Genomic DNA, 16,462 nt, shown 5'->3' with positions numbered 1-16,462 from the left:
TGATTAAGTGAATTACCCACGAGTAATAAATGTGTGAAATAAATTAATAATAAAGGCAGCTGAAACAATTTGATGAATTTCTGCAGCTGCAGGTGATAGAAAGAGAGACAAGATAAAGTGAAAGTTGATGCCCAAGAAAGAACCAGGCTTGTTAAGACAAACTACATGTTCTTGTCTCTGAAATTTTCTACGGACAAGGAATATTTTGGAAAATTTATGTCAGCCTGAATTTCATTTGTTGTAGCTGATGTCCTGTTGATTACGCCACAAGCAGCAGATTATGGACACTATGCATAGTCTGCTATATTGCAGGTTGTAAAAGTGGTTGCTCTTTGTCTTTGCAGGTTGAAGAGATGGTGCAAAATCACATGCAGTATTCTCTGCAGGATGTAGGTGGCGATGCTAATTGGCAGTTGGTGGTGGAAGAGGGAGAAATGAAGGTGAGGAATATTTGCACTTGTCTGAAGTATTTAAACTCAGTCCATTTCTCTTCTAAAAGAGGTAGATTTTTTTTCTCAGCTTGAGTTTTTGATCAAGGCAAGATCCACCCCTTATTCTCAATAGGTGCAAGGTTGAGACTTTTACCTACTTTTGAGCATAGCTGCATTTTAAAACCCAGATTAACCTGATCAACCATAGTTCTCCATTTTGTGCAGGTGTACAGGAGAGAAGTGGAAGAGAATGGGATTGTCTTGGATCCTCTTAAAGCAACACATTCTGTCAAAGGAGTTACAGGTCATGAAGTATGCCATTACTTCTGGAACGTCGATGTTCGCAACGATTGGGAAAGTAAGAATATTTTAGGTTAATTTCAAATTGGTAGTTTTTTAAAGCTATCTTTAAAATAATTTGAGAGTTTATGGATAGATTAGTAGCAGTCTGTTTTAAGTGTCTGATAGTTCAAGATATGATCATGTAGTATGAGGCCCATAAGCTAAATTTGGCCTGCCTCTTCCTTTTAATTCTACTAAATACTGGCAATATGTTGAATCACTGAACACTCCAAAATGATGAGTTCAGCCTAGCTGGACAGGCGTTTCCACTTTGGACACTGTCCAGATGTGTGTTTAGCAATTTGGCTAGAGGTAAACACAATAAAATGCAAGAATGATGATTTATAGCCACAGAACACAGCTGGCTGAGGTAAAATGCTATCTATTTTCTTAGTAATTTATTCTTGAAACAGCAGTAAGCTAATAGTGCTCACCAGTCTTTGGCGTCTTGCTTTTTCATATGCGTAAATAATCCTCGCTCCAATCTTGCACCTTTATCTAATTTCAGAAGTAGCTATTGATTTTACTTTTATTTAAACCTGTACCTATGTGTACAATCAACATCTTAATTAGTATTGGGGAGAGTGTCCATTGCCTGAGGTGCCGTTCCTCAGATGAGACGATAGAATGGCATGATCTGCCTGTTTTAGTAATTCATGAGTGTTAAGAACCCATGATTCATTTGAAGAACAGCAGAGATTTCTTTCAGGATTTCCTTGGTCAACAATCTTCCCTCAACCAAAGGCAAATTAGCTGGTTACTTTTTTCATGTTCGTTTGTCTGTTGTGATTTGACAAAGAATGTATCCATTTACATTCCACAGCAACCATTGAAAATTTCCATGTGGTAGAAATTCTATCAGATAATGCAATCATCATCTACCAGACACACAAGGTATGTACTCTGTTTTTAGATATTAAGCATTACAGATGGTGATTTGGTGTAGTATGGGTGTGTCCCAGGTTTCTGGGTTGTTTAGGTACATCGATTTAACAACATGGGCCACATATATTAAACCAACGTTCCATTATATTATGCTTGCAATTTCCTCTTGTGATGAACCTCTAATTTCACATGTGCTGTTGAGGGATGATAACCCAGCGAAGAACAGGAAGGAAAAATTAAAGCCAGCTAAACTATCTAGGACCGCATTAGCCTACTGGTTGGCAGCTAGTTCGTACTAGAACAGATTTGAGACCGGCTGCCTGTCTGGTTTCCCTTGCCATGTGTGCAGGGCTCTAATTTTGACTTGATTAGCAGTTCAGATTTGCTTTATGATCCATGTATCTGGGTTAGAAGATAAGTGTATTGTTCCATTCTTGAAAGATCTTCCAGGTTGGTTGACCGATAATGCATTATGACCTTTCAGCTGTAGCTACAACACAGTTGCTAATTATGCTTCTAATTTGCGATGAAAAGGTTTCCTGGAAGAGTGTTCTATTTTCACCAAGAAAAGTAGCACTTTCCTGATATTCTGCAATTTTCTAGCAACTTCATTGTAAACCAATTTTTGTGATGTTACTGTTGACATGTTCTACATGGAAGACTTGTGCTCAAAGAATTGATGTCCTTTATACATTGGCTGAATTAACCTTGAGAGGTGAAATGCCATATGATGCAAATGCCACCCAAATAAACCCTGTCCAGGAAATAATCAGTTATAAATGAATGGCAAGTTTTTAAAGGAGGGCAAGAGGGAAAGTTGTATGTGCTGCAAATGTTAAAGACCCTGGGGAGACGGTGCAATCAGCATTTTTCCTTTCTTGGCTCAAAAGGCAGAACCCCAACAAAGCTTCCTTTAATGTGTAATTGCTGTGGTCAGTCCCTATTGCTTTTTAAATTTCCCAAGGTATCATTAGGAAAACTGAACTTCTGTGATAGACTACAGGGTGGTATGAATAGCCTGCTCACTCTGATACTCTGCCCAGAAAACAGATTATTGAATTGCAATATTTGAAATTTAAGTCTCATCTTCAAAAAGGGTTACCTCGAGCAATAAATGCGTGGGATCGTAGTTCAAATTGTAAGCAGCTTACAAAATCAGAATACATCTTTATATATAGCTCTATGTATTTCAACACAGATCTTATGCACAAAGATCCAGATTGAACATATTTGATATTGCACCTAACAAAAATGCATATATTATAAATATACATATATTTTATCCATTCATGGGATATGGGCTTTGCTGGCTGGGCCCTAGTTGCCCTTGAGAAGGTGGTGGAGAGCTGCCTTCTTGAAACGCTGCGGCCCATGTGGTGTTGGTACACCCACAGTGCTGCTAGGGAGGGAGTTCCAGGATTTTGACACAGCGATAGTGAAGGAATGACGATATATTTCCAAGTCAGGATAGTGAGTAACTTGGAGGAGGGCTTTCAGGTGGTGGTGTTCCCATCTATCTGCTGCCCTTGTCCTTCTAGATGGTAGTGGTCATGGGTTTGGAAGGTGCTGTCGAAGAAGCCTTGGTGGATTTCTGCAGTGCATCTTGTAGATGGCACACAGTGCTGCTGCTGTGTGTCAGTGGTGGAGGGTGTGAATGTTTGTGGATGTGGTGCCAATCAAGCAGACTGCTTTATCCTGGACCCTGTCAAACTTCTTGAGTATTGTTGGAGCTGCACTCATCAGGCAAGTGGGGATTGCGGGTGGTGGGCAGTCTTTAGGGAGTCAGGAGGTGGGTTACTCCCACATTTCCTGGCCTCTGACCTGCTCTTGTAGCCACAGTATTTATATGGCTAGTCCAGTTCGGTCTCTCGTCAATGGTACCACCACCCCCCCCCCCACCACCACCACCACCACCACCACCACCACCACCACCACCACCACCACCAAAAAGGATGTTGATAGTGGGGGATTCAGTGATAGTAATGCCATTGAACATCAAGGAGCGATGGTTGGATGCTCTCTTGTTGGAGATGGTCATTGTCTGACACTTGTGTGGCGTGAATGTTACTTGCCATTTTTCAGCCCAAGTCTGGCTATTATCCAGGTCTTGCTGCATTTGTACATGGGTTGCTTCAGTATCTGAGGAGACGTGAATGGTGCTGAACATCCCCATTTCTGACCTTATGATGGAAGGAAGGTCATTGATGACGCAGTTGAAGATGGTTGGGCTGAGGACACTACCCTGAGGAACTCCTGCAATGATGTTCTGGAGCTGAGATGATCGACCTCCAACAACCACAACCACCTTCCTTTGTGCTAGGTGTGACTCCAACCAGTGGAGAGTTTTCCCCCGATTCCCATTGACTCCAGTTTTGCTGGGCTCCTTGATGCCATACTCTGCCAAATGCGGCCTTGATGTCAAGGGCAGTAACTCTCACCTCACCTCGGGAGTTTAGCTCTTTTGTCCATGTTTGAACTAAGGCTGTAATGAGGTCAGGAGCTGAGTTGCCCTGGCGGAACCCAAATTAGGCATCACTGAGCAAGTAATGCTAAGCAAGTGCCGCTTGATAGCACTGTTGATGAACACTTCCATTATTTCACTGATGATGGAGAGTAGAATGATGGGGCAGTAATTGGCCAGGTTGGATTTGTCCTGCATTTTGTATACAGGACATACCTGGGCAATTTTCCACATAGCTGGGTAGATGCCAGTGTTATAGTTGTACTGGAACAGTTTGGCTAGGAGCACGGCAAGTTCTGGAGCACAAACCTTTAGTACTATTGCCGGAATATTGTCAGAGCCCATAGCCTTTGCGGTATCCAGTGCCTTCAGCCATTTCTTGGTATCACGTGGAGTGAATCAAATTGGCTAGAGGCTGGCATCTATGTTGCTGGGGACCTCCGGAGGAGGCTGAGATGGATTATCCACTTGGCACTTCTGGCTGAAGATTGTTGCAAATGCTTCAACCTTATCTTTTGCACTGATATACTGGGCTCCCCCATCATTGAGGATGGGGCTATTTGTGGAGCCTCCTCCTCCACTGAGTTGTTTAATTGTCCACCACCATTCATGGCTAGTTGTGGCAAGACTGCAGAGTTTAGAGTTGATCTATTGTTTGTGGGATTGCTTAGCCCTTGTCTCATCACTTGCTGCTTATGCTGTTTGGCACAGAAGTAGTCCTGTTTTATAGCTTCACCAGGTTGACACCTCATTTTTTTTTTTAGGTATGCCTGGTGCTGCTCCTGGCATGCCCTCCTGCATTCTGCATTGAACCAGGCTTGATCCTCTCACTTGATGGTAACAGTAGATTAGGGGATATGCCAGGGCACGAGGTTACAGATTATGTTTGAGTACAATTCTGCTGCTGCTGATAGCCCATAGTGTCTCTTGAATGCCCAGATCTGTTCAAAATCTATCCCATTTAGCCCCGTGGTAGTGTCTCACAACACGCTGGAGGGTATCCTGAATGTGAAGGTGGGACTTTGCCTCCACAATGACTGTGCGGTGGTCACTCCTACCAATACTGACATGGATAGATACATCTGCGGCATGGAGAGGTTGCTGAATAGTGTTTCTACCTTAAATTTTAACTGATTTTTTTAATGTTCATTAGAGTGATGCTCAGTGCAGGGGGTAATTTTTTTTCTTACTCTTGTCATCTGGTATTGACATCAGTCATGATCAAGTACAAAGTAAAGCTTTTTCTACTCCAACATTGAGCTATAATGCCACCAATCTCCAAAATCCAATCTTCACTGCATCAGGCAATCGACTTCACAGCTATAAAAGAATTTTACAATTATGCTTAGGTTTATCTTTGACTCAACTTGGAGGCGAATGCATTCAGTAGATTTAGATTTTCTTAATGGTAGGTCTGTGTGGAGGCTGATTGTGTTTAAGTTATACTTGACAAAGTGACACAGAATTTCTGAGAAGGTGAGCATCTTTAGCAAACTAGGAAAATGCCCAAATCATCCTTCTCGTTCCCCATATTTTGGTCAGAAAATATAAATTTAATGCTTTGAAGATCTGTCAACCTTATTATTGCTCTCTTCTAATTCCATCTTTTCAAAGATGGATTAGCCAGAGTAGCCCATATTCGAGACTAGGTGAGATAGGTTTACATTTCTTCTACAATTGTGGAACTAACTATTCGAGAAATGTTTGATGTTGAGATGTCAGATGATGCCATCTTATCCGTGAGCAAATTATGTGAACAGTTAAGCAGATAGGCAACCACGCTGGTATTAACAACAGAAGCTGAAGTTCTGATGTTTGGACATTGGAATTAGAATGCAAAATGTTGTCTTTGGAAAGAGTAGGAATCCCCCATAGTTAGAAGCATGAATAATTCTGAATATTCAGTAAGAAAATTAGAAAAGCCCCCAACGTTATTCATTTTTGTTCAGGTGATTTGCAAATCTAAATTTATTTCACAATATATGTCAGTTGCATTATGTTGGGGTATCAATGGGAGGTTTTTGACTTGATAGCTTGCTGTTGCTCAGCCCGATTTTTTTTTTTCCTGTTTTCCAGAGGGTTTGGCCGGCTTCACAGAGAGATGTGCTTTACTTGTCTGCAATTCGAAAAGTTCCAGCTACAAATGAAAATGACCCTGATACATGGCTTGTCTGCAATTTTTCTGTGGAGCATGACAGTGCTCCTGTAAGCGTCTATATTTATAAAGATTTCAATAGCAAAATATGCTGTTATTTGTAGGTAATGGAGCTGAAGGTTAACTAAGCACATAGAGATGCTTGGAATTACACAGTTTTGTTTGTGTTAAAATAGATAATATTGGAATTTGCTCAAGTTATTATGTGAAGTTTCTTCACTGTAGCAAGTGCAGAAGATTTGATCTTGTGTGCCATGCAACTTCAAAATGGTGATGTACTTCTCCGCCTATTTCGCAGCAGAATAATAGATGTGTGCGTGCCAAAATAAACATTGCCATGATCTGCCAGACACTAGTAAGCCCTCCAGAAGGGAACCAGGCAATCAGCAGAGATAACATCCTATGCAAGATCACATATGTAGCCAATGGTAAGTTTTAGACTTCATGTTCTGCTGAGTTTATAATCCAGTGTGCTGCTGCAAGGAAGTGCTCCTTCCTGCAGGATGTAGTGAAGGAAGTTGAATGGGAATTTCTCAATAAGACTGCCCTTGAGTATTTGCTGGTGGATGGCTAGCAGCACCCTGGAATCTGGGAGTACCCCCCTCAAATCCAGGTGTATGGCTCGGTGAAGCAATACAGGTCAGGTATTTTTTTTATCCAAAACCCTTGGGGCCAATTGCCTTTTGGATTTCAGATAATTTCGGTTTTTGGATACTGCATACAAACTTGAGCTTAGGCAAGCTATAGCCTAAAGTAAATAAAATGGCTCAAAGTAAGATGTTTCACTGAATAATAAATACAGGGTACCTGCAATAAGTTTATTTTTGACATGTTCACCACAAAATTCCTCATAATTAAACCCGTTAAGCTCGAGTATCACTCTGGTGAATCTGCAGTATACCTCCTCATCTGCATTGGCCAACATACCTTTCCTGAAGTGTGATGCTTAAGAGTTGCACACACTACTCCAGATGAGTTGTAAGGAAGCCTTAGAACAGCTGAACTGTCACAATCTCATTTTTATTCTGGTTTTCTTAAGGTAAAGCCCAACATTTCATTAGCCCTTTTGATTTATTTTGTAATTATGCATTTGCTTTTAGCAATGTGTGCATGGGAGGTCTTGTGGCACTTTGGGTGGCTTCCCTACCTCTGGGCCAGAAGCCCTGGCTTCAAGTGTCACTTCAGGACTTGATGACCAGGGAAGGTGCGTTCATTAAATGGCCAAACAAGTCGATTATCAGCCTATAAATCTTGCCAATATGCTAGATCGCAGGCGGTAACAGAGAGTTTCCTGGTCAGCCATTCTGCAGAAGGCAATGGCAAACCATTGCAGTACTCGCCAAGTATCATGGACCAATCCAGTGGAGGTCCATGGTCGCCCTCTTATGGCATGATACTTGGAGGAGGATGTATGTGCACGGATACCTAAATCCCCATTGCTCCTTTACAGCCACAAGACTTTTTAAAAAATATTGTGATTTAGCTTTCTCTGATCCAAAGTAAAAACTTCACACTTGCCACATTGATCTCCATACTTATTTGCTCATCCATTTAGCCTGTTGACATTCCTTTGTAACTAACTGATTCCATCTATACAGTTTACTGTATCTGCAAACCTGAACATGTAATTCTCAGTTCCTTCAATTTATTATACGGTGAAAAACTGAGACATCAGTACAGTTTCCTGGGAACATCATTTGCCACATACCTGCCCACGACACCCGCCCCCAACCCCCCACCCCCAAACCCCACTCAGAAGAAAATCCTTTATCCCTACTCTATCTCCTGCCTCATAACAAATTATCAACCATATCAGAAACTCACCTCCAATTCCCTGTGCTTGCACAATATTTATTCATATTCCCCTATCGACAATACCCATGACATCTTGGGGGGGTAAAAAATAACAGATAAGTCTGTAGTAGTAGTATGTAGTATGAGTCTATAGTTAACCTGGTTTCTTCCTTCCTAAAATGACCAGTAACAATTTATAATTTTCTAACCTATGGTACAATTCCTGAACCTAGAGGGATCTTTAGCAAAAGAATTTGTGTGCTCCGAGGTTCACTGCAGGGCATGAATGGGATTCTTGGCTGTTAAGCACTTCCCCTGCTGGCACGATCAATTCAAAGCACTAAAAATCAGTTAGGAAGCAATTCTGCTGTTAACTGCATGGCTTTCACATGTGTTTTCAATTATTGAGATTTTCATGCCTTGCAGTGCCATGCTTTGGTCAAAGTGGCACAGCCACGCCTCAGCACTGGTCATATGTAGGGTACAAAAACATGGGCCAAAATTTGCTTGCAAAATAATTGATAGGTTAATGACTTATCTTCCCTTATTTATGTACAAGTGGTATACAGCGAGGAGAGACTGGGAGCAGATGTACGGTTAAATGTTAATATCCAAAGAGTTGCTGTTCATGTTACATGGCTTGCTGTTAGCTTTGTGAAAATGGCATTTTGTTGTCTGTCTCACCCTTGACATGCATTTAATGGTGAGAAGATATGCATTTGCATGAAAGATGTAAACTAAACTCATCACAGAATGTTGTGGTGTCATTACAAGCATAAGTATCTGTATGAAAAGTGTTACTTTTCATCACTCAACCTTTGACGCTATTACAAGTGTGGAGTCTCATTCATCGAGGTACTAATTGTTGGAATTTTTTTAAAAATATCAATTTTTTAAAACTTTTATTTTTCACTCTATCCAGTCTTTCTTTCCTCCTCTTTACTTTTTCTCTATCTGATTTTATATTGAATTCACCAGCTCTAATTTATGCTGAGCTTCCTTCTCTATTCTTCAACCTTGTAGCAATCCACTGTTCACCCTGTTCACTCAGGTCCTAGATGGCTTCTTTCCCTCACTGTGACCTATTTCTTAGGATTCTTATGATGTAATTTAATGCTCTGCTGCAGCAAAATTTGGACTGAGATGTTTTTGGAATTCAGGCTCACCATCAACTTTGTTTTGTGGCTCTCGGGCATTCTAATGCAGTCTGTGAATGTAATTTGATGTTTAGCTTTATTCCCATCTAAGACTTTCACTAAAGGCTAACATTCTGCTAGACCGCAGCTGGTAAAAACAGTCAGTTTCATTTACTGCTGTTGGCCTTATAACAAGTTAAAAAAATAATTTTTAGTTTGCTTGCCAATTGTCAGCACTTGCTGTGAGAATATTGCTTGCTTCCCCATCTGTGGTGGACCTGGGTTTGAAGCAGCGCAATCACAATGCAGAAATGGTGATTTCAAATCTTTGGAAGTCATTCATTGTTATCAGCAAGTTGAGATTGAATAGCCCATAAGGGTTAGCTTAACCAGAATAAATTGAAAAAAATGTCATTGTTCAAGGCTCATTTGATTGGCAATTTGAATGGAGCTACAAATTGAGCAATTTATTTTCACTCTTGTTTTGTTTTTGTACCAGTTCAATTTAATAGATGACTTGAATTAAGCAACTTTGAACTGAGACAGTTGAAGTTTGCTTGAGGCTTCTGTATGTGAAGCTGTAATAAAATTTAGATATTTTAAATAGTGTGTTTTGAAATTTAAGATTTGGCCCCTAGCATTAGTAATTGAGAAAGCGGAAGCTTATTTATATTTATGTTCTACAACAGTTTTCATTTAGAAACATCTTGATCTTTTAAAATGAACTCCTGTCATTGTTAGAATGTTGGATATTGAATAATTTTGCTCTTTATATTTTTAAAAGATGTAATTTGGTCCCTATGTTGTTTCTTTGTTCTTAGTAAATCCTGGAGGATGGGCACCAGCATCAGTACTTAGGGCAGTTGCAAAACGTGAATATCCCAAATTCCTCAAGCGTTTTACATCATACGTGCAGGAGAAAACTGCAGGCAAAGACATTCTCTTCTAGTATCTAGAGGTATGAGTTATTTCTATTGAAGTGCCATTACAATGGTTAAGTCCAGTATTTAGAGAAATTGCTTGAGAGCAAACAATTCAATGTGTTGATAATTGCTAATGCTTAATGAAATTTCAAGAAAATTGCAGCTGGATGTTGAGTTGTTTGAATTCTTTGAGTTAGAATCTCTGAGATTACACAAACTGCCCTTATTGGAATTAACACAGACCATGAAGCAAGTTCCTTGATCCCTGAGTTATAAACAGTGCCATGTATGGAGAGACTTCAGGGAAGAAAATGGGAATAAAATTTTACTACAGCATCATCTCAAGGCCCTTGTTTTTCATATTGTTTTGAGTATAGTTTTGTTGCCACAAGACCAGTTCCAGATTATACACCTTAAATGTTATAGTTGGAGGCAGAATTTGTAGCTGACAACTGTGGGATTGATCAGCTTTCTTTGATGGGCCGGGTACAATTTGCTGGAGTTTATTGCAATTAAACCTTATTACTCAATGATTTCCTGAGGTGCAATAGCTTTAAAATGGTGGTCTCAAAAGACAAACCGTGACTTACAGCTGCAGGGTCCGTTCCTGGTTTGTACCATAATGCCCCTCTCCCACAGGCTTCTGTGGATTCGAAGCTGTGTGTAGTTAGCACAACGCTCTTCCGTGTTCGTTTATGAACAAAATCTTAGCAGTTTAGATGTTTTTCCAGATAATCATCAAGAGAAGAATGAAATATTGACTCAGAATCGTTTAAATAGCTCACCTCAAAGAATGAATAATTCAGAATTTTGTGCCCAGCAAATAAAATGTATTATATGGTCCCTTTAACATTGAAGGTGTCCCAAGATGCTTTACAAAGAAATAATGAGAGGAACATTTTACAATGAAATATCTTGCAATGGATTTTAGGAGCTTGAGAGTGAGAATGTGCAGTATCAGTGCCCCTTTTCCTCATGAAAGCATTTTTATGTTTAAAGAAGTATTCAAGTAGCATGTTCAAACAGTATTCCTAAAAATCTTCAAGTATACCATCTTATGTCTTTAGTGTTCAGCATGGATTTGCTGCTGTTTCTACCACGCTTTCCCCGGCGATCAGCGTAGAGAAGAAAAGATGTCCTCGTACACTCAAGGATTACAGTGACTCCGAGCTGGCGCAGTGAATTTCCAGTGTCCTTCCCTCTCGCAAGGCCTGTCCCAGTTCTCAGCCTGCACCCAACTGATGTAGGCTGACATTTTGCATCTGTGGCTGATGTTCAACACTGTCTGTGCTCTGTTCCATTTAAGTGCATCAGTGTGTAATTCATCTGTATGTGGAGCTCATGCAGCTGTTTACAATTTGACCCAGCAACATTTTTTTTATAAAACAATCACATTTTGGATCAAAAACAATAGGTTAATGGCTTTAATTGTTAAAAGGATAGCATGTTTGTTAATGTAGGCCTGCATAATCATGGCCAAAATTTCAAAATTTTTGCAACACAAAACCTAATTTGTGATCTTAAGTTGTACAAATGTTAGCCATCTTTGGGGTCTACAGTAAGGTGTAATTTCTTTAAGTCTTACTCAAGTCTTGCTAATTAGCGTTCTATAATCACTGAACTCATTACATTCTTTTACTGGCCTAAAACCAGTCCTTGCTTCTAACCTTGAAACTAATTTCTTATAAAACTAATTCAGGGCTGTCTATGCCCTTTGACCTCTGGCATTTGCCCTTTCCCTTTCTTACCATCTCCTATGAAGAACATACAGTTTTGATGGAGATTTTGAAAAGCTTTATTTCTCTTTTGTTTACAAACTATATTTCTACAGCATTTTTAGTTTGTATATTTGTTACATATATATTTTGTGTTGTAATTGAAAGTTCTGAAATCTTTTAAGATGGTGGTAAGGGCTGGAAGGAGGATTACTTGAAACATGTCAAATAAGGATTTTTCATGTTGAAATAGATTGGTGTTCTAGTCATGACCAGTGTAGACATATCATCAAAAGATGAATGACTGTTTTAAGCAATATTGATAGAACGGGTGTGCATTATTGTGAATAAGGTACGCCGGCTAAGCATTAGCTGATAGGTGAAGCCCATTGCATAAATCGTTAGTGCACTACTTTCAAAAAGTGCACACCTTCCCGTTCATTAATGCAATTGTGCAAAATCTGTTCTGAATTGAATTAAGTGCGGTTCCTGATGTTTGATCAGAACTAGCCAGTTGTATTTCAGGAAAAAATTTACATGCTCTTGATACATGTTGCTCTGTGGAATGGATGCATCTGAAGAACTTCAATTCCCATGAAATTCTGTGCAATGAAACCTTTTTTTCTCCCTGTTGATTTCAAGACAACACTTAATGTTGTGTCTGTCATAGCATATTTAAAATCTTTACACTTGGTTTTCAGGACTGCTGGTTTATTGAAACATTTCGTCATGAAAATTAAGCACGTTATTCTGCTATTTTTCAACAAATAGACTTGATTTTTTTTTAAGTCTAGCATTTGGAGCCACTACAGATCCTTTAATATTGTTAATAATTGATGTTACAACCAATATGACGCAAGCAAATGAATATCAGTGATGTGACCGGCAGCCTTTATTTTTGCATCACAATACCACGTCACTATATACTGTATATATTACAATTGCTTCAAATGTAAAAGTGCCTAAATTTGAGGAATGGTTGTGCTCAATAAATTGTTTTGATGCATTCTAATAGAAGCCTGGCCAAGTATGAGTACTGTGTGTTGAGGATTAATTTAGAACTCTTTATATTTAGATAATACTGGAACTTCCAGGCCATACCTAATACAACTGTTTATAAAGAATGATCAGCTCCATGCTTCACAGAACACCATTCATATTGGCATTTAAAATTAATTTGTGGTAAATAGCAAATCAACAGGAAAGTTTTTCTTGGCTGAATGCAAGGGTTTTGCTTACTATTAGACCAAAATAACTGGTTATGTATAGCTAGTGTACCAGTGTGCAAAAAGCAGGATATTCTGTTCATTTAGACATTGAGGGAATTTGAGAATAGTTAATGCCAGCTAGTTGAGCAATCACACTAAAGAGGATGCTTTTTGGACTGCAGTTCATTCCCACTCTACATTGGTTGGTAGAAATGTGTTGCTTAATGAGGATGTGATTAAACTAATTTTCACAGTGCATTCCCCTAAGTGGCAATTACAATTCAGACTAAGTGCAGGAGATTTTTTTATATTGGAATGCTCTGCATCTTCTCCACCACCATCCCACTCTCCCCACACACATACACAAGTGGCTTGCTAGTTCAATTTTTCAGACTGTTCCAACCAGTTTTGCTTTTTCATCTTGAGACTTTTTTTAAAGAAGTTTTAGTGCTAATTTTCTTGCAAGAATTCCTCTATGCACTTGATAAGTTTTATATAAAGTTAGTATTCCAGGTACTTATATCAAAACAAACATGAATGTCAGATTTTTCAAAAATGTTAAACTAGGTAGTGTGTGGCTTCTTTGTGTCAGTTTAGAGGCTGGTGGCATTGAGAAGTGGTGTTTAAAGCTAATTGCAGCAGTTGATGTTCATCACAAAGAAACAGTTTTGGGTGGAGTGTAGCGAGTGAGGCTTAGCATTGCAATGTCATATATTGGAACCTAAGCTCTGAAGCAGAATACTAATGGCAACTCTGGTAACTTGGTAATGTTTTACAATTTTTATGTTACAAACAATGGGGAATATTTGTGTTTTGGAATGACCACATAAATAAGAGCATCTTACTCCAAACTGTTATTTTGGGTCATGCATTAGTTTGTAGATTAGATGGTTAGATTCCTTTCTCTGATGGGAGTAGGTTCAGACTCCATTCTGACCAGTTCTTCAGCCTTTGTGCTAATTTAGTTCATAGCTTTCTATATGGAGAAAATTATTTTCATCTGCCTTGCACAGTAGTTACACCTGGCCAAAAATTACATTGGGAGAAGCAGTTTACCCTTGGATTAGAAATATGGAGGTTGTTGCCAGTTGCATGAATGAGCCATACATATACTGGATTCAAATTGAACATGAAATTCAGTGGCTTACAGTAGCAGGTGTTTTATCATGCTGTTTATTTTCAGCACCTGTTCATTTCAGTTTACTTAAAAATGCTTGCATTCAACAAGGAGCAATCAACAATGTTTGTGCATAGATTTCACTGGGAATTTGAGAAAAACTGTAAATTTTGATTGAATATTCCAAATGAAAAACCGTTATATACCTGACTAACTTATCAATGGGAACTTTAGCAATGATCCAGGTTAAAAACCTGTTACTGGTTTGAATTAAGCTAACTTTTAATAAATTGGGAAGTTTACGTGTATAGAACTTGATATTGTTAGCCACAATTGCACTAAATGTGATGTAATTTTGAAATTATTCTGGTATAAAGTGATTACACTAAAAGGCGATTGTAAAGTATTGAAACTTCTCTGGAATGTAAAAACACGTCATTTACAGGTTAAAATATGGACTTTTATTTCAAAATATATTGTGTGTAGAATGTGGTAAGAGATTTGTTTTATGAAAGCTTTATATCCTGATTTAGCTTTGTGTACAGCAAAACACTGGTTAATGTGTGTCTGTGATGTTGGACTGTAAAACAGTTTTTCCAATCAGCAATGTGTAAAAGATCAGTTTATAAAGTTTAGTTCCTCCATGTTATCAGAAATTAAAATCCAGTATTTAAAAAGTGAAAAGTATTAAAACATTATAGATCAAGTGTTTTGTGTATTCTTTGAAAATGTCATTCATTCAAACATTTTTTTTCATTTTCAGTATAAAATGCAGTGTTCCTCACTTTGCTTCAGTACTCCCTGATGAGGGTGAAATGATTATTGATGGGTAATAAAAAAAGTTTACATTTATAATAGCACCTTTCATGACCTCAGCATCCCAAAGTATTTCTCAGCCAATGAAGTACTTTTAAATTAATCACTGTTGTAGAAAAAACAACAGTTGTGTAAAGCCTTACAAATAGCAATACGATGAATGACTAAATGATCTGTTTTAGTGTTATGAAGAATGACCGTTAGCCAAGATACTGCAAGTAGGTGTCTGCTGATCTTTGAATAATGCTATGTTAAATCCACCCGAGAGGATAGGTTGATTTAATGTCTTATTGGAAAGACAGCACCTCTGGCTATGCAGAACTGCCTCAGTAGTGTACTAAAGTATCAGCATAGATTTTGGGTTCAAATGTCTGGATTGGGGCTCAAGCTCATAAGTTTCTGACTCAGGCAAGAGTTGACTGTAGTAAAGTCAGTTTAATTCTTCCCATTGCCTAATAACCGGATTGGCTGAGATCAGTGTAACTCTGCACACACGGCAGGAATTTAAATCTGCCTGTTTCTGACCTGTCTCTCACCGTGCCACCTGCACACTTCACACTTATATAGATCATGTGGTGGAATGGGTGGACGGGTGGCAGATTAAGTTCATTGCAGAGAAATATGAAGTGATTCATTTTGGTAGGAAGAACATGGAGAGAGAATATATAATATAACCAGTACAAGGAATCACTTGGAGGCAGCACTGAGGGTGGCAAGGGCTCAGAATGTACTCTGGGTGGAGGACTTCAATGTCCATCATCAAGAGTGGCTCGGTAGCACCACTACTGACCGAGCTGGTTGAGTCTTAAAGGACGTTGCTGCTAGACTGGGTCTGCGGTAGGTGCTGAAGGAACCAACAAGAGGGAAAAACATTCTTGACCTCATCCTTACCAAGGTACCTGCTGCAGATGTGTCAGTCCATGACAGTATCAGTAGGAGTGACCACCACACAATTATTGGGGAGATGAAGTCCTGTCTTCACATTGAGGATACCATCCGTCATGTGCGGCACTACCACCACATTAAATGGGATAGATTTCGAACAGATCGAGCAACTCAAGACTGGTCATCCACAAGGCACTGTGGGCCAGCAGCAGAATTGTACTCTAACACAATCTGTAACCTCATGGCCCAGAATATCCCCCACTCTACCATTACCATCAAGCCAGGAGATCAACCCTGGTTCAATGAAGAGTGCAGGAGGTCATGCCAGGAGTAGCACCTTGCATACCTAAAAATGAGGTGTCAACCTGGTGAAGCTATAACACAGGACTACTTGCATGCTAAATAGAATAAGCAGCAAGTGATAAGAGCTAAGTGATCCCACAACCAACAGATCAGATATAAGCTCTGCAGTCCTGCCACATCCAGTCATGAATGGTGTTGGACAAATAACTCAGTGGAGGAGGAGGCTCCTCAAATATCCCCATCCTCAATGATGGAGGAGCCCAGTGCAGCAGTGCAAAAGACAAGACTGAA

The 16,462-nt window shown here is 39.3% G+C and overlaps 1 protein-coding gene across 5 annotated transcripts in view; it reads left to right on the top strand.

Moving 5' to 3' along the window:
• The window catches only part of LOC121277086 (ceramide transfer protein), a 131,561-nt gene extending 116,688 nt beyond the window's left edge, over window positions 1-14,873 (top strand). For 4 of the 5 annotated variants that reach the window (XM_041186068.1, XM_041186067.1, XM_041186066.1 and 1 more), the window contains 7 exons: window positions 345-440; window positions 657-789; window positions 1,597-1,667; window positions 6,196-6,324; window positions 6,573-6,702; window positions 10,026-10,162; window positions 11,195-14,873. In XM_041186068.1, coding sequence (XP_041042002.1) covers window positions 345-440; window positions 657-789; window positions 1,597-1,667; window positions 6,196-6,324; window positions 6,573-6,702; window positions 10,026-10,153 — 687 coding nt within the window. In that variant the 3' untranslated portion in view covers window positions 10,154-10,162; window positions 11,195-14,873. The remainder of the gene's footprint in view (window positions 1-344; window positions 441-656; window positions 790-1,596; window positions 1,668-6,195; window positions 6,325-6,572; window positions 6,703-10,025; window positions 10,163-11,194) is intronic. The other variant, XM_041186065.1, reaches the window with a different exon arrangement.
• The last annotated feature ends 1,589 nt before the right edge of the window (window positions 14,874-16,462 follow it).

Source organism: Carcharodon carcharias, chromosome 4 (genome assembly GCF_017639515.1).
Source record: "Carcharodon carcharias isolate sCarCar2 chromosome 4, sCarCar2.pri, whole genome shotgun sequence".
NCBI classification, from domain to species: Eukaryota; Metazoa; Chordata; class Chondrichthyes; order Lamniformes; family Lamnidae; genus Carcharodon; species Carcharodon carcharias.
This window is presented reverse-complemented; position numbering and strand designations above follow the sequence as displayed.